Source organism: Corvus hawaiiensis, chromosome 4 (assembly GCF_020740725.1).
Source record: "Corvus hawaiiensis isolate bCorHaw1 chromosome 4, bCorHaw1.pri.cur, whole genome shotgun sequence".
In the NCBI taxonomy this organism is placed as follows: Eukaryota; Metazoa; Chordata; class Aves; order Passeriformes; family Corvidae; genus Corvus; species Corvus hawaiiensis.
The window spans coordinates 41,976,141-41,999,501 of record NC_063216.1 but is presented as its reverse complement, the minus strand read 5'-3'; the positions used below and the strand labels follow the sequence as shown (position 1 = coordinate 41,999,501).

Sequence of the window (23,361 nt, the reverse complement as noted above, 5' to 3'; positions counted from 1 at the left end):
AGCCCAAGCTGGCAGCAGCAGTGCTGGCTGCCTGCCGGAGCACAGCGTGTCCTGCCCCTCTGCCAGGCCTGCAGCTCCTGCTGGCAGCCAGTTCTTCAGCAAAGCTGAGGTGACGCAGCAGAAAGAGCAGTGTTCGCTCACAGAATTATCGCATGGTTCGAGCTGGAAGGGACCTTAAAGATCACCGATCTCAATGCCACTGCCATGAGCAGGAACACCTGCCACTAGAACAGGCTGCTCAAAAGCCCCATCCAGCCTGGTCTTGAGCACTTTCAGATGAATCTCATTCCCCTTCTGGAAGGCAGAAGGAAGGACCAAGCTGGATGTTCAGCTGTGTGACCAGACACCCCAGAGCCATGCACAGGCACCATGCAGGCAGGACCGGCAGGCAGACGTCTCCCAGAGCCCGCCTGAAGCACTCCAGCCTTCAGGTCAGTTCTAGGGGAGGTGAACCAATGAGGAGTTCATTTGGATCAGGCATCCACTAGCTGTGCAGCAATTTCTGCCTGAGCACTAATGCTTGTGCCACCACTGTGGCCTGAATTAGCAGGGGAAAGTAACTCTGCATAGTACATTGAAGCAACCCCACAAATCCACATTTCAGTGAATTCACATGTGTTCCTCAGAAAGTGTCTCAGGGAACAGATGCTTTTATTATGTCCAGATTGGTACGGGTGTTAAAACTGACACAAGTACAGCAGGACAGGTCTGTAGCCATGCACAAAGAACAGGAAATTTTGCTGCAAAAGACTGCTGTGGGAGACCTCCCTTGCAGTTGTCCTTCCCATGTGTAAGTGACAAGATTTACTCAAACCCAGGTGAAGCAGGTTTCCCAGTCCCTGCAGCAGCCCTCCTCTGGAGACCTGGAGTCTCCTGGTGGAGACTCCAGAGGTGCAAGTGGGTTGGGGGAGGCTACCCACCAGCACCTGCATCCCTCCTTTGAGACCAAAGCTGTTGCTTTGGGTCATGCAAAGTGTGGAGACACCTGAGGAGACACCAGTGAGCAGGCAGCCTGTTCCATGCGCTGGGCAGCTGCCCCCAACCAGCCTGTAGCACTCTGGGCACAGCAGCCCCTTGCAAATGTGGAGGCAAGCACTGTCTGGGTAATGTACAGTTGCCCTGGGTTTATCACAATCAAAATGTACCAGCAGGCAAGCTGTAACTGAACGGATTTACCCCATCAGAGGTAGAGGCAGAAGCCACTCAGGAGATTTGAGGAAATTGGGTCCTGCTGGAGCTGCTCTCTCCTGGGACCACCCCTGCATGGACTCTGCACATGCACTCCTCTGGGGTCAGCTCCCCAAAGTTTTATTCCAGATTCACTTTCACGGGAGGAAAAACTTGTTGCAACAAATGAGCTGACAGCGCATAATATCTGCTTGCCATCTCAGGGATGGCTGAGGGAAGGAGAGAGGAAAAGTTGTAGGTGCACAAGGCAGAATAAAGGGAAAGAGAAAAAAACAAAGGTAGCAAAGATGAAAACAAAACAAAAAAAAGCCAAAAATACCCAACCAACCTCCCCAGAATGAAGCCAGTCAATCTGCCTCTCTTTCAAGCCAGTCAATTCCTCTCTTTCTCAGCTGACTTCTCACTTGCTTGATGCCAATTGCTCACGCAGGAATTAGCTAATTATAGCTTGAGTTCTCCTGGAGTTTGCCTTACTACTCAACTGTGTATGATTCCCAGGCAGCATCCATGCCAGCAGCTGCTGTCTGCAGTCTTTGTTTCTGGTAAGTGTGCTGCCTCTCCACAGGAGAGGCATGAGAAGGTTGCTCCTGCTTTTCAGGGAGATTTTTGGTTGCAGGCCACACATGGCTGATAGCTCATGATTCCTGCTGTTGTCTTACAGTCAGGAGAAAATGGATAGTGAGATTGACATCTTTCACTTTGTTTTCTTAATTATTTTGTATTTATTTAACATGGGCAACACTGTTCATCCTATAACATTTATTAAAGGCAAGGGATAAAAAGCATAACAATGATTCATTCATGCAGAGCAAATTTTACAGGAGGGTTTTGTTTATTGGTTGAGAAAAGGATTAAATTAAAACCAGAAGGGGAAAAAAATCAAAAATAAGAAAAACAGGGGTAGGCAGGGCAGGGGAAATGTCAGAAGACAGAGAACTGGGTGGGAAGGTGAAGCACAGCAAGGCATCTGTTGTCAGCCATCAAAAATAAGTTGGAATCCACTTTCCATTGATTACATTATTCACATATAACTGAGGAGTATAAAACATACATAACATATAACACAGCTTTGGTTTTCCAAAGATAAAGTTGCTTGTCCTTGGATACACCAAGAACAAAACCATCCATGGGAAAAGGTGCCCTTTTCATTCTTATTAGCACCACAGGAGTTGGTGGATTTAACAGCTACAATAAACAAGCAAATATATTTTAATATGTTTGTGGTTTGGATCTCTAACAGACATTAGGAAAGTACCTCTCTTTGCAGCGAAGAAAAGGCCAGAGAGAGAAATATTTACAGCAATAACTTGCTTTGTGTGCTTGGATTGGGTAAAGAAAGGCCTAGTTTGTACCCTGCTGCACAGTAACAGCTCATTTCTAGGTCTCTGACTCACTTGGAGCACAGCAGCCATGTACATTGTTTACTGAACTGTGGCAAAACTGAGTGCAGTGCTTACAGATAATGTCTGATGCTTTGTAGTGTAACAGGCAGCAAATGCCTGCTGTGGTTGATTTATACCTGAAGCTAAGCAGAGGTACACAATGAAACTCAAAGTTGCAAGGACTTGGGCTACTTCTGTAAGGGAAGAGAAGGCAGCAAACACATGAACTCCTCCTATCCACAGCCACTGGAGGTACAGCTGGACCAACTTCTTCTCTTCCAGAAGCATGACTGGGCAGGTGCAAATAGCAGGTTGTGCTCTAAAAAGTCGGCTGGGGAGAACAAACCAAAGTGGTATCAGGGAAAGGGCCAGTTCTGAGGATACAATATGCAATACTTTAGGATGGTGAGTAGGAGTGCTTTGGTTGGGTAATTCGTATTACCTCTGTTGAGAAGGACAGCAATTCCTGCTCAAGCTACCAGGTTATTTTATGACAATGCAGCAAAAACATGCTTGCAGTATGAGTCTCAAAAACTGGAGATATGCCAATCATTTAAAGGTTATTTGATCCCATAGCTTACCCAATAATTTCTGGATACTTGAGGTTTGCTGCTCCTTTGCTGGCACTGCAGGAGTACTATACAGACAGCAAGGTGTGTAGGCAGTTGCAGCACTTGAGTGCCACATGCCATGGTGGCATTTGCCTGGTGTCCCTTCACAGGGGTTTGGAGTATGCTCTGCCATCGTTGCTCAGAGCCATTCCCATCACTCACCTCAGTGGCCTGGAGCCCCTGCAGCTGCTGCCGCACCAGTGCACCTTGCTCCACCGATAACACAGGACACAGTCAGCCTGCCTGGGAGCACTGCTCTGCTCTGCTCTGCTCTGCTTTCCACGCCTGCCCAGGGCATCAAGCGCAAAATGCTCCCTTTCCAAATGAGTCTTGAGGAACTGGGGCCCCTGCAACTCAGTCCTGAGATCTATTTTAAAAGAAAACCATGCGAAAATGATCAACTGCTAAGAAACACCGTAGTCTCGAGGGGGTGCTCATAGTCACACCACCTCTTGGAATGAGCTGGCAGGGATTTAAAATACAATTAAATGCAACCCATAGGTTTTGGGGGGGACTTTTGAAAAGTATTTTTTGAGCAAAGCCTTGTGACAGAACACAGCTTCATTTTCAACTACAACTTTTAATACTTTTGAGATTTAATTAATTATTTTTCAGCCTTTTATAATTCCAGTTTCAGTTTATTTCTTAGCTATTATTTAATGTTTTCATTACTATTAATTAAATCCAGGGAGCATCTGGAGTTTTAGTCTGAATTAAGCCTTTATTCCTCATTGTTTTAAATGCATGGAAGTAAACCGAGTTGTTTTGTTTGATATTCTCCATGCCGTGGTGAATTCTGTGCTGGTAGGACTGTAAATGGGCCATGTTGTTGATGAATTACTAATCCCTGTCACTCACATTTTCTGGGGAACACATGCTATATTTAGTCTTTATATTTGGAAAAATAAAGCTGGAGAACTCTGAGGCTTTTTTTTCTCACTAGAAGTCTTTAGAATATTCCCTAAAAATGATAATTCAAGTCAGATAATTCAGTCACCAAGTATAAGTGTTATTCATTAACCATGGTGGAAATTAGACCCTTGAATTGAGAGGCTAATTAAGATAATTATATCTAAAGCCTGAAAGGAAACTATACAGACATTTCTTAAAATCTCATTTGTCCTTATGTAAATCTGGACCAACTCCACTGTCATTTTCCAGATTTACACCCAAGTAATTGAAATCACTACTGAGCTCTTCTAAGCTCTCAATATCAGCAAAAGGCATTGAAGTAAAACAATTAACAGTCAGGCTGTGTTTTTCCTCTGTAACTTCTAGATGAACTTAAAATCACAATGCTCTTCTTTCCGAAGGTACTTTGTCATTCTGATGGATTACTTATTTAAGAAAAAAACCAGACCAAAACCCATGACGTATTTAGAGGGCCATCAGCAATTTAAAGAGCTGCCAACTTTTACAACATTAGCAAATGAAGGGAGTTGAAAAGTTCCATTGTCAACTACTGCCTCCTCCAGGGGTGATGTTATTTTTAATGTGTCTTTCCTGTGGAAGGAACTTTCTCCTCTACTGTTTCTTGTGACCACCAACTGCACTGAGACCACCACTTAGTAAAAAACACTAAGTGAATGTTGTACGTGAACCAGGTAGAAAAGTGGAAAAAATGAGTGAAGAACACCATTTAATCATACAGATATTAATTTTAGCAGTGTTCATTCATGTGCAGTCACCTGCCATGCAGTTGCCAGGAAGGCAAGCCTTTCTTGGCTTGTATTTAGTAGGAGGGTTGGGCAGATTTCTGACCACATGACGTGCTCTTTTGCCCCCCAGCCCACCCCGCCAGCAATATCAGCTGTAGCCAGAGCTGTGTCAGTCTGTCCTATGCAGAGCAAGTGTGAACTGAAAGGCAGCCTGCCTCGACACACCAAGCCCTGCAGTCTGCTTATCTCTTGTATCCAAAACCTGTCACAAGAAATGGGGAGAGCTCACAGCTCTCTCTGATCCAGCTCACCTAAAACAATTCTGGGGGGCACATACCCTCACATCTAAACTCTGCAGACAGGCAGGCATTAAAAAAGCTGAAGACTCAAACCCTGTCCATTACCAGAAACACCATGTTATTCCATACTTTGGAGCTGGTTTTCCTCTCAGCCTCAAAGAACTGAAGGAACCAAGAAGCAGCCTGGAGGAGACTAGATGCTTCAGTGACAGCTGCTGGCATACAGTTTACAAAAATACATTAACAGGAAAGAAAGAAGGGGATGGAAAGAAGGGCACCGTAAGATAACAACAGGACTACTAGCTCAGCCCAAGGGGCTCTCCAACCTTTTAACCTGTTGGTTGACACCTACCAAGCAAATGCTTGCAAAGCTTCTCAGGATTCCTGATTCTTCCATCATCATTTGGTGATGTTTCAAGCAGACCAACAGAGGAGGGAGAGCGCACAACCTTTTCCTGTTTTCACAGGCAGTGTCTGGGATAGGAGAAAAGAAAAGGGAGAGAGAAAAGAAAGAGGCCTCCTTTCAACTGGGTTTAAAAAGAGATAGAGGGGAGCCAGGTTCATTTAGTTTAAAAGTACCTAAACTGCTTTTGCATAAGGCTAGGAAGAGTATCCAGGATACCTGAAGCAGATGTGGCATTTGAGGCCATTTGTTCTCTATACTGATACAAAGCATTGTTTCTTTTTGAAAAATTATTTTCTTTGCAAGCTTTTCTAGTGCCACACACATCAGTCAGAGAGAGACTGCCAACCTCGGCATGGGAGGCTGCTGCATCACAGGGAATGTTAGCTCGCCTCTGGAAGATGGCCAGTTCTGTCTCCTGCAGTTCTGGCACCTCAGCAGGAACTGGGAGTCATTGCCTTGCAGACAGCAGATATCCTTGGCTCGATAAACATGCAGGATGCTCTCAATGAAACTCAATAGGCCCCCTCCGTCCAATCCCTGACTCCCATTCCTGTTCCACAGCACTTGCACTTTGCATTCAAATTTAAGGAGTCCATGCAAGCATTTTATCAGCTCTCCAGAGTTCACCATCAGCCCTTCCCAAATGGTCCTTGCCTCATAAACCTAAAACCTGCAAGTTGCCATCCTGTGAGAACCCAAGTTCTGTAACGTATCTTGAATTCAGGAAACAAAAGAGATCTCCATTTCACCAAATGCAAAGGGGAGTTCAAGCTGCAGGACTGTACACTGTGGTTTTTTTCCATTTGTACTTGGGAATTTGATTTTTATATATTAGGGCAAATCACTGCAAGTGATGTCTTTCAGCAGGCAGTAAGGCAAGGCAGCTTTCCAGGCAGCTTTCCATGACCCAGAGCATGAAAACAGTCTTCCCCTCCTTGGGACAGCAAAGCCAAAAAAACCTTCCCCCGCTTTCCCAGTTTCATCAGTACTCTGACATTTAAAGTCACCCGTGCACTGCTGGGATTGGGCTTCTCCAGTCAATCTCCTTTGCAGCAGCACTCCTATTTTAATCAAAATCTGTTCCTTTTTTTATGAGCAACAATAGGCATCAACCTTCTTTTTTTTAACACAAAATTGGGGTTTCAGTTGCTAATGGCGTATGATTCAGTTCTCTCTGACTTTCCAATATAACCTTCAGGACAATTAAACAGCTTTTTAATACAATCATGCCTCTCTGTCGTTGTCTTTGCTGCTAGGAAGTTCTGTCAAGGCTCCTGTGGAAGTTCAAGTTCAAAGTCAGAGCATCGTAACAACCTGACTACAACTAACATATGTAATTCTATGAATAAATATCTAATACTCTACACAGAGTACAAGAATTGCTATACAAATGGCATTCTGTGAATTAAGTATTATACAGCTGACTCATAAGCAACCCAAATCATCTCTCATAATACTCAAAAAATGTTGCCAAAAAAATTTGGTCCAAAAATTTGGAACAAGTCTGAGCAAAATTACTTCTCTTTTGTAGATTAGGGCTGAAGGATTGAAATGTGGGTTAGGATCCCAGATAAGTACCTTATTTTGACCTAGAGGTTTGTGTTTGGCCTGTTATTAGTGTAAAGTTGTAACTTATAAGCTATAACATAACTTATTAGTTATAAGTTTCTAATTTTTTTCAAATGTGATCTCCAGTATCTATGAAGAAAGAAGCAAAATTCCATAGGTAAATGATAAATATGTAGGCATTGGACTCACTATTTTAATGGCAGTAGTAAGTCTTCCAAAGTGTAGACTATTTCATGAAGACTGTTGAAGTTTAGCAGTCAAAGGAGAATGGCAAGACATTTTTACTTGTGCTGGTGATTAACAGAAGGAAATATTGGAATTATGTGACAAGTATAACCCACTAAATAGTCTCCATCTCTACATGTTTCATCCTAATGTAATCACCCAGCGTTACACGGGTAGTCTGCTGCACACTTAACTCAGGCTCCTAGCAAACCAAGTGACACACTATGTAACAATTTGCTGTTCCCTAAAAAATTAGACCTGGGCATGAATTAAGGAACAAATAAATAAAAATCTGGCTGCACAAGGAGAGAGTTTCCCAGGCAGTGGTTTTCCATATACCTTTCCTCCATTGCTTTTAGGAGACAGAGCTGGTGCCAGGCAATATGGCAATACTCCTGGTTGGCTGACTATGGAGAAGGTCATATAATTGACCTGGACATCATTACACCACACACAGGCCATGCCAGCTCCAGAAGGGGGGCAGCTTGCCCTTGAAGGCTGGCTCAGCCAGGGATACCAGGGCTTCCTTTGCACCTTTTGGAAGTCACTGCTACCTGTCCTGGCTGGGCTATACAGCACATATCCTGATTTTCACTTGTTCCAATCACAAGCAATGGCTTAGATAAATACAGGAAAAAATATGGAGCTGCAGTAGGGGAAAGGGAAGGGCTCATTCAAACCATTGCATTTTAAACATTTCTCTGTACTGGATGCAGAAATCCTTAGCATGTGAGGGAGCTGGTTTTTTATTAGAAGGGAAAGAATGTAGGAAATGGTGCCTGCTTCCTCATTAGCAACTCAGTTTTCTTATAGTAGTCATAGGTAAAGAAATAAAATATGCAATATCTGCAATCCTGGTAGAAACAGTTTTCCTCAATCTATAAAAATATAATTGAGAAACTGAGAGGACATCTAATACATTACTATTTTTTTTACTATTTTTTTTTTAAACTGGCAGTGATTTCACTTGCATCTATCCTTGAACTCCCAATGATTTAAAGCACAGTCTGAAACCTTTATGAATATGAAGCCCACTAATATCTCATGATGAAAAATTAATCACATGGGCATTAACTGACTTACTCCAGGCTGTGCAGTAAATCAGTGCCAGCAATGATAATACCCTGGGGTCTTAACCTCTGCCTCCTCCTCTAGCTGGTATCTTCACTCCATGGTGTTTAATAGCTATTCCTGCAGAAGACCAACTGTTGGTTAGTTATTTTTACAATAAATGCCTGTTATTGTGAAAAGTTTGAAAAGTCCGCAGCATTTGCTTTCTTTAAATTGAATATTCATATCTGCTGTTCTCTATTGAATCATTCAATGACTCTTAAACATAATTTTTGAATAGGGTGATTAAAAAAGTGTGAACAGATAAGTAGTAAGTCAAGAGAAATTCTGGCATCTAAGATTTTAACAAAACATGACAACTTTCAACCTTGAGGAAAGGATATGGATAAGGAATGGCCAGTGTCACATGGCACATCAAAACAGTGCCAGGGAGGAAAATTAGGGAGGGAAAACACATGTCACATTATGGAAACTAAAGAAAGGTACATGCACTCATTTCTTCCTACAGACGTGGGTGTTTTTACGAGCGGAGCAAATTTATTCCAAGTTCAAAACTGGAGCATTTGGAAAGCTCAAAATGACAAGTGCAACAGCATTAGGAGCTGTAGAGGCAGCATTTCAAGGCACTAGCATTTATTCTACCTTCTGATGTGAACACCCACTCATTCTGACAACAGGAATCCAGAGGGAATAATGATGAGAAAATTATTTCTCTGCATTTTGATATAAACTTAGACTTCGTTATAAACTGAGCAGTGTCAAAATGTAAAGGTACAATTGTTAAAAAGCTGCACAGTTTATGAGATCCTAAGCACTATTTGCAGATGCTGCTGGTTCAGGACCCAATCCTAACTTCAGGCACACATTGTTATAGAATCCCAGAAGACAAAATCCACTAGTTCCCCCCAATGGTTCATGGAGTCAGATTTCCAAGATATTCAGAGATGTTTCCTACATTTTTATTATAATTTGATCTTTGCAGTTAAAATGTTACAGCAAAAGTCAGGCAGTTACTGAATCAATAAAAGGCTTTTAAAATCAGATACTAATCATATTTACCAAGCCCTAGAGACACCACAGAATAAATGGTTAAAACTCAAATAACATGTTAAGTACAATAGCAAGAAAATGATCGATGATCTTGTTCATGCATTTTAATTCGACCATGGATTTTTTCAGTAGGAAAAGCAATGAGAACTATTATTTAAAAAAATATGGTATCAATCATCTTCTGCTCTAAAGTGCTAAGCAATTAATTTTACTGGTCTGGTACTCTGTCAATTCAATACTTCTGTTTATAATCACTTGAATACATTTGGATTAGAGGTTTGGAGTCTGAATATGCAGAGGCTGAAACCTGCTGTTTTCAGCAGGGCCAGATGTTTTTCATGGTCGTAAGTGCTAACTATTAAACGAACAAGATGCTATCAATACTGCATTGGTATTGGAGATACTGGTAACCTATGATTTTTACAAGAATTGTTTCTCCTAAAATGGTTCAGTCTTATGAGAAGTCAGAACTACGCAAGAAAATTGGTTTTTCCCCACAATGCAATAAGGAGGCTAAAAGCACTGAACTCCTGCTATATTCCACTATGAAAAATAAGCTTGGAGGTCCTAGACAGGCTTTCTGTGCTTTAACTCAAGTAAATTTAGATACATTATCTAAGGCCTAGCAGATGGCAAAATTATCAGCTGACGATTTATGACTTAGATAACAGTTCATACAATTACTTTCAAAGCAGTAAACTCAGCAACTTCCCACTACAGCCCCGTGTTTTTCGCCGGGCGCCCTGTAACACAAACTTGTGCGGTGTTCCCCAGGGACAAGGCACTACACAGGCTCGAGCCCCGAACCCCTCACTGCTGAGGCTGGGGAGCCAAACTCTGCATTGCTGATACCAGCATGTGCCTTCAAAAGTCCTCAGGATCAAAGCACATTCCAGAGGCTCAGGACAGTGAGGACAAGATGTGCTATCTAAATAAATGTAATCCACACCCAGTAATTTCTTACCCACTCCTAGACGCTGAGCTTCAGGAACAGAAATGTGAATCTTTATCTTGGGCTGTTTCAAATTTACAGCCCAGGACACCTTGAGATATGTAGACAGGCTGTCTCCACCGCTCCTAATGCTTTCCAAGGTAGCTACTCCCCTACACCAGCACAGGAGAAAATCAGTTTTATGGATTTTATCTTTTTCCATTTGGCAACTACAATCTACTACTCTTCCAAGAAGAGAGCAGAACTTAATGTCTTCCCTTTGCTACTGCCTTTTCAGGGAGGGAGGTGTGGAAGCTGGAGCTACTTCTCCCCATTCACATGTCTGAGACACTATATTCCTCCTTCTACATGACAGTCCTTTTCTATGCTCTCTTCATCAATCAACCTTCATCTTTCCTCCCTCTTCCTTTTGAACTGGGCTTTCTTATCTCCTGTCTTCTCTTATTCTTGTCCCTCCTTCTCTCGACCCACACATCCATGGAGTTATTACCATATTTCACTGCCTCATGAGCTCTACAGTCAAGCAGAAAGTAAAAGCAACAGGAGGGGAAAAATTCTTGCTTTCTGCATGATTACACATTTACTTCTCTTGTAACTTCTGCAGCACTTAGGATTATAGCCCAGGTGGCAAACTTTTAAATAGAGGGAAGTCCTAGAACAAAATGATGCTGATACTACTTGCTAATTACCACCAAGGCTTAAAATGTGTCTCAGTGAAAAATTCTGCAAGGTGACAAAAATGTCTCAGATTACGGGGAATGTTGCTGCATTATAAGCACTGTTTGTTTGGAAATGCCAAAAAACCCTCCTCTTACCTAAACCACAGCTTGCAAGATTTACTGAGCTGCTGAAATTTAATCCTAAACACTCTGGTAAGGTGAACTGTGCCACATCTAAGCTTGGCATAGTAGGATCCGTCTTTGTGTGACTGCTGGAGTGCAAGGGCAGAGCTACCCCCAGGACCAATAGGAATGGTAGCAGCAGCCCTGCTGTGGGGCACTGGTCCTCAGGATTATATTCCTAACACTAGGACATTAAAACACGGGCCAATAACATCTCCAGTACAGTCAACACTGATAACAGATTAAAATTTTTTCAGCACTCTGTGATTATTTTGTACTTTTTCAGTACTGCATCAGCATTTAAAAGTTTCAGAGTATTTCTGATTTTAGGAAAGAGCTCCCAAGCAGTTTATTTGCTTTATGAATATAATTCAGCAGTTTCTACAGTCACTTTCAGTGCTCCAAAAGGAATGGCATATAAATATAATCCTTATACATGTATCAAATCTAAAGTTAATATCTCAGCGGATGTTACTCTCATCTAGAGCTGTCTGTTCCCCCACGTACCCAGAGAAAGCCCTGCTATGTGTTTCCTCTCTGCATTCCCATTTTAAGGTAATATTTAATCAGATGCTTAGCCTGCAAAATGAAGACACCCACTGAAAGTAGGTCATGATTATTATCAAAAGCTAGATCACCATGCTAGATTGTTTCACCGGGAATCTCAAAATAAGAAGAGATTAGACAATCTGCTCAGTAAAACAATACCTTTTAAAAAATACCTTTAATGGAAATTTTATCTTTTATAGTGATTTCTGCTGTAGATGGCTTAGGACACAGCCATGCACAACAGAGCATTACTGATGTGCCCTTAATCCTGCACTGGACCAAAGCCTCAGTTCTTTTATCTGCTGGTGACTTTGTGAGAAATAAACTGTTTGCTGAACCAGCACAAATGGTGTCCCTATGGAAAAATATTTGGTATTCTTTTTGCCAGGACTGTTTTTAAAAAGAGTGCACTGCTTGATTTATTACAGGAATAAGCATCACTTACAAAAGTCTGGTCCTTTATTGAATCATTTAATAAAGAAGGAGCTACTATGTATTGCATCTATTACATTTCTGCTATTGTTTTTAGTTTCAGAATGCAAAAATTAAAATTCTTATTCCTGGAAGTAATTATTAGCTTAATACTCTATTAAGGGAGAAGTAATTTGCAAAATCCTAGATCTAAACATCTATTTCTAGTCTCATTAACAGAATACAAATGACACCTTACACAAAATGATACTGCAAAATTATAATCCTGTTAATTACAGCCAATGCATTTCCAAAGTGACTGGTGTTAAATACAGACATTTACTCTCTTGTTCAGTTTTAATAGCAATAATGGGATAAATAGTATAGTAAATAGAGCAAGTGTTTAATATTTGGGTTTGCTAGTGACAAAACCACACAGTTTCTTAGATTTCCAAAATTAAAGAGAATTTTGCAACTGAGCATTGAAAGTTTCTCTCTCTTAACATGAGATTTAAAAGAACCTCCCTAAAAAAAAATATGCAAGGTGATAGATTAATCTAAACAAGCATAGAAACAATTCAGCAATGTAAACAGAAGTCTCTACCACTTATAGCAGATCTGTCATGCAACAAAAAGGAACTTTAGAACAGATGAATGCAATTCTAGTGAAGTCCAGGAGATATATGCAAGTGAAGAATTTAATCTTCCTTAATCTTCTCACATGGTGTGATTAATCCCCTGCCTTTGGGCTCTGGAAGATGACTTCTAGATACAGCAACAGAAATAATATGATTTTTCTGCATATAAAATATACAGAAAAATATAAAATATGCCACTATACAGTTACGTTCCTAAACAAAATGTTGCATTCTCCTATCCCCTCTTACAAAGGTGATTCAGCAGCCTGAGATTTGTGGCACAACAGAATAATATTCTTTGTTGTGCCTGGTTCCTGTTCAACGATGCTCTCTGTACAGCTGCCAAAAACGCTGAAGGTCAGCTAAGCATGGATGAAAATGTAAGGCCACACTCAGGTTGCATAACTCCCACTAAAGAAGTTAAGCAATACCTATTTGGTAAGCAGGGAGCTGGTGTCATGGAGAGCAGCGAGCAGGGCCAGGGAAGGTGCTGAGCAGCAAGGGACTGGTGGGGTCAGCAACGGGGACGCAGCTCCAGGAGAGCTGGGGAATGGAGGCTGTCTCAGCGTGGTCCCAGCACCAGCAAAACTGTTCAGACTCGACCCCCCCACAAATCAACAAAGCCAGTGTGTTCCTGTCACATAAATAGATTATGCCTATTCCCAAGAACTGCATGCAGGAGGCAGTTTCAACCTAGCCCCATGCACATTACTAGATACATATATTAAAACTGGGGTTTTTAAAATTTAAGAAAAGAAAGAAACTGACTGTATATGTGAATCTTCTACCTGACAAATAGGATCACCTTGCCTAAAATATACCTAAGCTCCTTGTGCATGGGGTGAATGCCTTCAAAATATTCTGAGGAATTTCATGTGGGGCAGAATGTAAGTTTGCTAAGGACTGCAGAAAGGAGAGTTAAACATCACGATTTTTTAAAAGCTATTCTTTTAATCTTAGGCTATTGGCATCAGTATCCCTGAACTTTACATCGTATTTAAGGACTGGATCTGAGTTGAAACACATGTCCATGTGTACCTGACTTTCACGTTGCATGGAGACCAACTCATATTTAGAAATATAAAAGTAATAGAATAATGGTGCAAAAGAGAAATAATCTCTGCAAAACAGTGCAAGAAAAACCCGTAGGCAGTTACAACCCGATTGAATGCCCCAACACACTGCTCCCTGTGGTTTTGAATAAACCATTCTCCCAAGCTGTCCCAGGTAACCTCTTTGGTCCCTGTCACTGTGCTAAGAGATCACTTGTCCCCCGCTGAAGGGCAAGCTACAGCTCGAGACAGCTTTGAAATTTGGGATAGCTGCGAGATGTCACGAATAATTGCATACCTAAGGCTTAAGAACTGAGCAACAGTAACAGCCCAAGTAGCCTCTGCAATGGGGGGCAGCTGCTGAAGCAGGTCAGAAACATCAGCAGAGCAGAAATGGCAGTGACAGCACCTGAGCCAGAGCCCAGAACACAGACTGAGCTGTTTCTCAGGGCTACAAACAGCCTTTCTCTTAAAGGGTAGATGGGATAGCAGTGAACCCAAAATATCTTCTAAGATTAGGTCATGTTTACACTTCCAGGCTAATTATTGGAGAAGACTCCTAAGGATAAGGAAGAGCTGCGAGAGCAGTAAATCTGTTCTCTCCAAAGACTAAGTTAATGCCTTTTTTTTTTCTTCCTTGAGCTGGTGCACATCTTGTAATGAGCTTAGACTCCAGGACTGGAACCAAACAGCCATATCCTGAACAAGCATCCACTTCTGCAGACCAGGACAAAGAAGGGACATTCCCCTCCAAGGGAAAAGCCTGCCATGTTTCCAGTTCTGTAGACAGAACAGGGAAACAGTAGTTCAAAATGGAAAACTGATCATCCATAAAATATAGAAGGACAGAGAAGCCAAAGAAATACAGTTCCTGCCTCAATGAATCTTCAGACTCACAAGGTTTCACCAGAAACAGGTCAGAAAAAAGAAGTTTTATGTAACTGTCATTTTTTAATTCTCCTTTGTATCTTTGGCATGCAAAATAAGAGTTCTATATATGGTGAAATTTCTGGACTTTTCTTCTTCTCAGTAAGAATGGCACAATTTAAATCAAACGACCAGAAGGCCATTCACGTAACAAAATATTTTTAACCTTTCAAAGAAACTGCAGTAAATCTGAAAGTGACCAGATGTGCAAATGGTGTAAAGTGATGTGAAATGACACAGTACTTTCTTTCTTTAGACAGCACCTTGATTAGGAATACAAAGGTTTGCTTCTGAAGACAACCCCCACTGCCACAAGGCTTCACGTGTGCTAAGCCACAGTTGTTAAGAGTACCACAGTGCAAATCACTCATCTTTGGCTGGCAAGTTGGTCAGTGGTTTGAAGAGAGTATTGCAGAAACTTGGGCAAAAGCAAAACAAAATCAGCTCATTACAACATTAAAATGCAGACCCAAGTGCCTGCTGAAGTGCCAGGGCTAGTGGAAACTCCCGATGCCATCCAGGCAGAGCAGGGCACACAGCTCTGAAACCTTCCACAGTGGAGATTTCTCTTGGCTCATACTAGACTTGTCATATTCAGCAGCTTCCAAGAGCACACGATAGCAACAAGAATGGGATTCTCTTTCCTCCCTGTTTAATTCTCCCCCACCTCCGCACCTGCCAAAAGATTCTTACAAAAAGAATTGCTGCCCTTAGTTCTTTATTAAAGAAATCACTCCAGTGAGCCCTGAGTCTCACTATTATTCATATGCAGATGTCTATACGAGTGTATTAGTCAGGAAAAAAATTATTACAATGTTTTCTATTACCAGGAATATATGTAAAATTTCAACAGAAAGTTGTAGTCAAACAAAGCATTGCTGACAAAACACCTGAAAGAACTTTGGTAGTTTGAGTCTTCTGAAGAAACTGAAAAAGGAAAAGCATAAAGTAACGGGGGGGGGGGGGGGGTGTGTGAATCTCTTTACTAGTTGTAATCATCTCAGGTATAGCAGGTAAACATGATTTATGTCTCTGGTTTTAAACAGCCCCACTAATTTTATTTAATGGAAGATTAAGAAAAAAATGCCATTACTCTCAGTATTATGCAACACTGGCAAATGCACAGAGAACCAATTTGATACCATTATCAGCTGCAGCTGATGAAGTTACTCAAAAACCTCCTCCATCAAACCTGTAGTTTTTAGGACCCAGTGGAAAGGGAGGTATACATGTATGTGGTACTGGGCTTAAAGCAAATATTATTAGGGTGAAAATCCTGGGGGAAAAAAACTGGGAAAAACCAGAAGCAACCGAAGAACCAACCCAGAATAAAATCCCTAATGATCAAAGTCTGAACTGTCTCAGGTTTTTCACACAGAACTGCATTAGGCCTGGCTCAACTTCTCCCGTAAGTATACAGCCTTTTATAGCAGGACCACAACTCAACCCATGTCGTAATAAGGAATGTCACATTAACTAATTTACCAGAGAAACTGCCATAAAGTCAAATTATTCCTCACTCTTCTAGTTCAACTGAAATGAACTCAGTGGAAGATAAAAATGCTGCATCTCCTATCAGAAAATTCTTCATTGGGATACACCACAGTGGCTTACTGCTGCCTGCCCCAGTGCTGAACAGGCTAACAACAGTTATGTTTTTCCCTTTATATTCAAAACCACGATGTATTAAAAATATTAAAAAAAAAAAAACATTTAATCTGGCTAATTATGAAGGCTAAAAAAAATCCCCCCCCTGGTTTGTAACTTGCAAGTTCAGTGGCTCGTGTCATACTGGCAACTTTTAACATGCCAAGAAAACTAATCACATCTAGCTTGTGAAAACACTCAATCCACCAAAAGAGGCAAAGTCCATCCTCGGCTTGAATGTACACAGGATCCTCAGCATGTGGATGGAGACTGCAATGCACATCTTCTGCAGTGGAAATCAGCTACACTTTCATGCTCAAAATGTCAAGTTCATGTTGTTTACAACCCAGTTTTCCACAGTCTCAGCTGGTTAGCCTTTTTCTTCTAAGAGAAGAAGCACATTAGGTCTAAAAGACATCTTTTACACTCTAGCATTGAATTTTGAGACACGTCCATTTGACAAGAAGACACAAGAAAACAACACATAACCAAAATCAGTCTTTATTAACGATTTCAAAAGTCATTTTCTGAGTCACAATCCTCAATTCTTTGGAGCGGCCGCCTAATACCGATTATTAAGTCTACAGAGAGAAGCTCTGTAACACAATGAAGAACTGAAATGACTAACTGGTATTTGCAATACACTGACTCTAAGCCTTCATTATTTACAGGCAGTGGCTGATTTTTTCGGAGCGAATTAATGGCTTCAAGATAGAATTTGGTAAAGCCATCTCGTTCTGCCCTCCTGTACAAGGCCTTGGGAATACTTAGCAAAGCATCAGCAACCACGTTAGACACAACAGTTACCTCTGACTGCTGACACTGTTTTGCATAGTCCTGAATATAATAATGTAACAGGATTTCAAAGTAACCTCCTACTGGCAAAACTGGTCCCGCTTCTATGAGGGAGTTGGAGTAATCCTGTGCAATACCTACACAACTCTCCTCCTCTTTAAATGGAACGATATGGCAACATGTTTTTTCTAGACCTTTGCCACCATGCAGGCACTCACACACAGTGACTATATCGGTGTTATGTGCCACTAGCACAGCAGTGCTGTGGTTCTTTTGATTGTGGACCAGCAGATCACTTTTATGAGGGTCTAAAATTTTTGTCTCTGTTTCATCACTAAGTGCTTTCAGCTGACATTCAGAAACCTGGTTACTATTACAAGTATTTTCTGTTACCAGTTGTTTCTGAGCAGCTGAAAAACGCCAAGTGCAAACATCTGAGGCTTCACTCTGGCTTTCACCTTCCGCTTTCCATTCCTCTCTCTGATCAACTGTTTTAAACACCTGCTGCAGCATTGTGAACGCCTCCTGTAAAGCAGCAGCATGCTGCTCATTAACGCCATCGACCGGCCCACAAAGGATCAGGCAATGGGGCTGGAAGGCGCACACACTGCTGAAGCCAATGTGGACATATCTCTTGGAGATAAGCAGCAAGGGCAGGCAAAACGTTACCGCAGCAGTTTCGGTTATTTCTCTGTCCATGTTATCACCGAAAGATGCGTAAGGGGAGACGCCGGTGATTTCACTGATAAGGGCCATTTCTTCCGACGATAAACACTCTACCACAGACACACCATATAATTTGGCATAGTAGATAACTACTTCTTCTTGCTTCGCACTCGACAGTAAAAGCTTAACGTTGTTGCTCTGCAAGCGTTTCATTAAGGCTTCTGTCCTCCTAGTGACCCAGCGCAGGGAAGCCTGATACTGACCCTCAGAGTCTACAACAAACTCGACGCCGGGGGCCGTCAGGGCGGGCCGCAGCGGCTCGGTGACGAGCAGGGCCCGCAGCTCCCCGTCCGCCGGGCAGTAAGCAGCGAAGTCCCTGCGGAGGACGATGCCGGGCAGGACCCTGGAGCTCGCCAGGGGCAGGCCGGGCACGGCGGCGTGCAGCTCCGGGAACCGCCGGCCGAGGAGCCGCAGCGCCTGCGGGCGGGCGGCGGCGCTCGGGGCGCAGCGGCGGCACAGCTCGGCGCAGAGCCGCGCCAGGCGCTGCCGCTCGCCGGGGCCCAGCCGGCCGGCCAGGTACGGCTCCAGCAGCGCCTCCAGCTGCTCGGGCGGCGCCGGCCGCAGGTGCCGCCGCAGCCCCCGCGCCGCCGCCCGCTCCAGCACTTGCGCCTCGAAGTCCCGCAGCGCCCGCCGCAGCCCGGCGCCGCCCCCCGCCGCCCGCAGCCCGCCCAGCACGGCCGCCAGCAGCACCACGAAGCTCTTGGCGCCGTCCCCCGTCGCGGCGCGGTGGCTGCAGGCGCGGGCCGCCATCACCCTGCGGGCACACGGGCAGCGTTAGGGAGCCGCCCCCAGCAGCCCCGCCCGGCCCCCCCGCCGCGGTACCTGGCCGCGGGCCGCTCCAGGCTCAGCGCCTCCAGCAGCCGCCGCCCGTCCCGCGTCGGCATCGCCTCACCCGAGGGCCGCAGCAGCAGCGCCCGCCCGCCCCGCGGCCCCAGCGCGCCGCGCACCGCGCCCGCCAGCGCCGCCGCCTCCTGGCACAGCGGCTCCAGCCCGGCCGCCGCCATGGCCGCCGCGCCCGGGCCGCCCCTTCCGCCCGCCGCGCGTCACGGCCGCGCCCGGCCAGCGGCTGAGGGGCGGGACCGGGGGGACGCGGGGAGCGGGAGCCGGGCTGCAGCGACCGAGGAGCAGGAGGGGGAGCGGGGCCGGGGAGCGGTGCGCAGAGCCCAGAGACGCGGAGGTGCGACACATCTTTATTGGAGGCGGCCCGTAACAGTTCAGATCCCTCCCACAAAGCGGTGATCCCGGGTGTCGGACAGGGCGGGACACACGGGACGGGAAAGCGGGCACTGTGTCCTGAGGGCTGATTTTCCCGCTTGGCAGAGCGAAAGGCCGGGGTAGGGCATAAAAGAGAAAAAGTTAGAGAGAAAGCTTAATAATCGCGCCCTGACGTTCGAACTATTTCTGTATTACCGCAACGTAGTGCAGCTTCACTGTCAACATCCAAAATCCTCCACTCTCGGTTCACCAGCCAGAAAGAGCTGATTCCGGCCCCCCCCCCCCCCCCCGCCCCAGTCTGACTAAGCAGGAACATCAGTTCTCAAATACAACAGCCCTCACAAAAGGTCTGATATTACATATGGCACAAATTTGACAAATCTTTACATGTCTCAGAACAGCATAGAAACCCATCAAGAAGGCACTGTTTACAATACTTGAATATCTGCTAAATGTGCTGTGATTTGCGGGTACTCTTGAAATGAAAATAATTAAAACTTAAGGGACGTACAGGATTTTTGTTACACATTATTTACACAAACAATGGTAATAGCCAAAAATAACAGCCTTCAAGAAACAAGAATTACAAATCTGTTTCATGAACACAAGTCTAGCAAAAAAAAAAAAAAATTGCCAAAGGCACAGAAGGACAGCAAACAACAAAAAAGAAGAAACCACAACCATTACATTTTACAGGATAACCTTTCAAAGAATTTGTGAAATTTCACAAGGGGAAGGAAGGACATGACAACCGGGCTATATGCCCTCATCAAGTAATATCAACTATTTAAAAGGAATCAACAGGTGAAATTCAAGAAACATCATCTAGTGTTGAAAATGATACTTGTTGCATTTCACATGGCATATTTACTTTTTCTTATCTTAGGTCATCTGTACCCAATCAGGCAACCTGTACCTAAATGGCAACTTAAAGGCATAGAGTGCATCCGAAAACAAACAAACCAACCCAACAAAACCACATGGCAATAAATTCTGCAGATATTTCCTGTACAAGAAAAAAAACCCAAACAAAACAGGACTTGGAAATCAAATGTGAAAACGTGCTGTTATAAACTTTAAAAATCAGTAGAAGACCACAGCCCTCAAACATCTGCAAACTGTACAATCAATTTTTATATATGTGCAGAGCTCAGTCTTAAGCAGGTAGTAAGTCAAGATCTGCTGTACATCATGGCTAAAGAGGACAATGGTGACGCACTAAAGAAAATGATCCATACACATCTGTGACCAACTGTACAGTAAAAATTAGGGAAGAAGTTACTTTGTTCTATTCAAATGAGGGAACATCATACAAAACCCAGCAAAATAAGAATTACTAGGTTTTCACTGTACTTTTCAGAATTTATCATACGGTCTCACAGAAGTCTGCAATTTTACTTTTCAAAACGTTTCATCACATATTCTTTACCTTTCCAGATCATCACTAAGAACACTTCTTCAACAGAATTCAACTCTAAAAAATAAGTTGAAAAGGAAAACAAGCATAAGGATTTTGTTTCGCTCTGTTCAAGTCTTTTACCTGCCTTGAGCTGAGCATGAACTTCAGCTGTGGAGCATCTTTTTAGTCTGACAATGTCTAACACCAAGCTGCCAGCCAACTGGCTAGGTCAAATCCAGTCACTACCATGCGGTTCATGTAAAAATGCACGCAGACTGTGTTATTCACTGCTCTTGAATAGAAGTGATTTTAAAAATCAGCCTGAAAAGGCAGAAGGACACTTCTATTTACAAGGGAGATAAGAGCTTGTAACTATCAGTCAAGAGTTTCAACACCACAAATTTAGCAGAGTATTATTTTAGGGGATTGAAGTTATTGCCCAAATCTCACTCATTGGATTATTCTCACGTTCAGAATATGTTTAAAGGCTTGTAATGGATCTTAAGACAAGGGAAGCGTTGCCATCTGAATGCAATAATGAATGGCCAAATTCCAGGCTGAGAACACTAAGTCAATGTCACAATACTCTGCTTTCTTAATGCCATTTCATGCATGGATGACAACTTCAGTTTCCATTTAGAGACTGAGGCATTTGTAATCTTTTTTTTTTTGTTGTTTATGAAGGAATTTTCTACGTTCACAAATTTTACCTTATGAGATGTAGATTTAATAGAAGTCCAACCAGGTTTGGTCTTGCCCATAGCTACAAGATCTGGCTAATATACCATGTTCCAGAAAAATTATTCAAGACCAAACCATGCTAATGTGAAGCTGTAATAAATATGCTGCAGTTCACTGCTTACACAATTAACTTTTATGCAGCTGAGGCCCAAGGAAGAGGAAAGGTAAAAGAGAAGGGGAGGTGTGTGGAAGCTGGATAGATAAACGAGTAAACAGTATTTTCACTAAATACTAGTGAGACTGATGCAGAACAGAAAGGCAGATCACCTGGAGAGTCAGGTAGGCTGTCCAAGGCAGAGGGATAAAACGTGGCCATGGCAAAAAGTTAAGCGTGACTTTTGAACTGTTCCACTGCCCAGGATGGATTTGATCCTCTGAAAACGAACTTGGCTGTCCTTCACATTGTGTCCTGTTGTCTCACCTGGGGTACTGAAAATACAATTCTACAGCCCCTTTTTGCCTTGGTATGCTTGACTGGCACAGGGAACTCACCAGATAAACACCCGCACTACATTTTTTGCTGGAATTTTACAAATTCTATACATGCCTATATTTCTTCAAATAAAAAATGTTAGAAACCCTGGTTTTGAATTGAAACTTAAGCTTCGCATGAATTTGTATGGCTACAGCATACTAAAAAAGGTGCATCCATGTATTCTGGTAAGTAGTATACACTTGCAGTAAGGAAGGATTTCACAAACACTTGGATTTTCCTCTCATTTGTTTTGAGATATATGATGTTAGCCATCACAAAATTTCTGAGCTTTCCCTGTGTAAACACATACATTTTCATTTGCAAGTGTACTCATGACATTGCCCAAATCCTATTCTACCTTGCCTTTTGGAGATTCAGCTCAAGCTACACACTAAGCACACCTCTTCATCTTCACATTTTGTTTCAAAAATAACCATGAGTCCTGGCATCAGCAGTCTGTCTGCTTACTGTGACATGGCCATACACAAATGTAAATTCAAAGCTGTAGACTTTTGAAGACTTACAAACATACCAGAAATCCTTGATACTTGCAAATCATGAGAGAGAGCAGACCAAGACAGTACCTTCCTCGGTGCTGTACTGTTAAAAATGTGCTTTGTACAGTAGATGCAGGAATGTTTTTATGATGAATCTGAATTTTTTAAACTATAAAACAGCTGGCTTACAAGCCTTTAGTAATTCAGGATAAAAACCTCATACTTCCAAAACAAATCACGGACATTATGTCGCAGATTTCCCAAAGACTTTAGCTTTTTACTTGCCATTTCCTAATACTCACAATTTTTTGTATAATAATGTATTTGTTTGACCTTAAGCAAAAGTTTACTTCCAAACACCCAATGCCATTTACAAAAGCTGCTGACTACTTCAAAAGTTCCTTTGTTACAAAAATGCTAGGTTTATATATAATGAAGTATGCCTGTTTATCATTCTACCATAACAGGAATCCCATCCTACCTACAGAGTCTGACCTCTGAGTATTTAACTTGATCTATTCCGTGGTGAAGATTCATCAGTACAGCGTATGACGCAATATAAACACAAGGCTGATGTCGTATGACTGCGAGACAGAGGCACACACCAGGCGAAAGAGTGTACTGGCACTTACACAATTCTTACTGCAACTGGGTAGACAGAAGTATGATTCTGAACCATGAACGCTGAGGCAAAGTTCTGTAAGTTGTTGCTACACAGTTCTTTTACATAATATTGCATCATTTGAAGTCCAGCTTAAAATATGGTCCCCAGTAACAGTTCGATCATTCCAGTTCAAGAAGGCCCTTGTTCATACTTCTTATTTGAACAAGAAATTAATGATAAGCTGTAGCAGAACCATGAGTATAATGAAGACACAGTGCTTAAACTGCAAGGAATGGTAGTCCCAGGGTGATGAATTAGAAGTGACTCTATTTCGTAGTGCCATGATCTCCCTGTAAGATAGAAAACAATATCCTGTAAATTACAAACTAGACAATTAGACATTTTCTACTATGTTAGGGCTCCCTACAGAAG

The 23,361-nt window shown here is 42.8% G+C and overlaps 2 protein-coding genes and 1 long non-coding RNA gene across 11 annotated transcripts in view; all 3 read right to left on the bottom strand.

Annotated features, from left to right (window-relative positions):
- Window positions 1–1,932: 1,932 nt before the first annotated feature.
- On the bottom strand, window positions 1,933–5,484 carry LOC125325269. Its single transcript, XR_007203249.1, has 2 exons — window positions 3,344–5,484; window positions 1,933–2,901 (listed from the first exon to the last, which is right to left on the bottom strand). It is a non-coding gene; the product is annotated as an uncharacterized LOC125325269 (long non-coding RNA).
- An 11,478-nt stretch (window positions 5,485–16,962) lies between these two features.
- On the bottom strand, window positions 16,963–19,002 carry BBS10 (Bardet-Biedl syndrome 10). The gene is made up of 2 exons (XM_048301883.1): window positions 18,821–19,002; window positions 16,963–18,752 (listed from the first exon to the last, which is right to left on the bottom strand). The coding sequence occupies exons 1-2, from the start codon at window positions 19,000–19,002 to the stop codon at window positions 16,991–16,993; spliced, it is 1,944 nt and encodes a 647-aa protein (XP_048157840.1). The 3' UTR covers window positions 16,963–16,990.
- A 170-nt stretch (window positions 19,003–19,172) lies between these two features.
- Window positions 19,173–23,361, bottom strand: part of OSBPL8 (oxysterol binding protein like 8) — an 85,354-nt gene continuing 81,165 nt past the window's right edge. For all 9 annotated transcript variants that reach the window (XM_048300127.1, XM_048300129.1, XM_048300128.1 and 6 more), the window contains one exon: window positions 19,173–23,279. In XM_048300127.1, the coding sequence (XP_048156084.1) occupies window positions 23,144–23,279 (136 nt within the window). In that variant the 3' untranslated portion in view covers window positions 19,173–23,143. The remainder of the gene's footprint in view (window positions 23,280–23,361) is intronic.

Excerpts from the sequence above, each read along its gene's own strand:
- BBS10 (XM_048301883.1), bottom strand. The coding sequence starts at position 19,002 with ATGGCGGCGGCCGGGCTGGAGCCGCTGTGCCAGGAGGCGGCGGCGCTG. Across the intron at positions 18,753-18,820 it reads CTGGAGCGGCCCGCGGCCAG|GGTGATGGCGGCCCGCGCCT; the intron begins GTACCGCGGCGG and ends GTGTGCCCGCAG.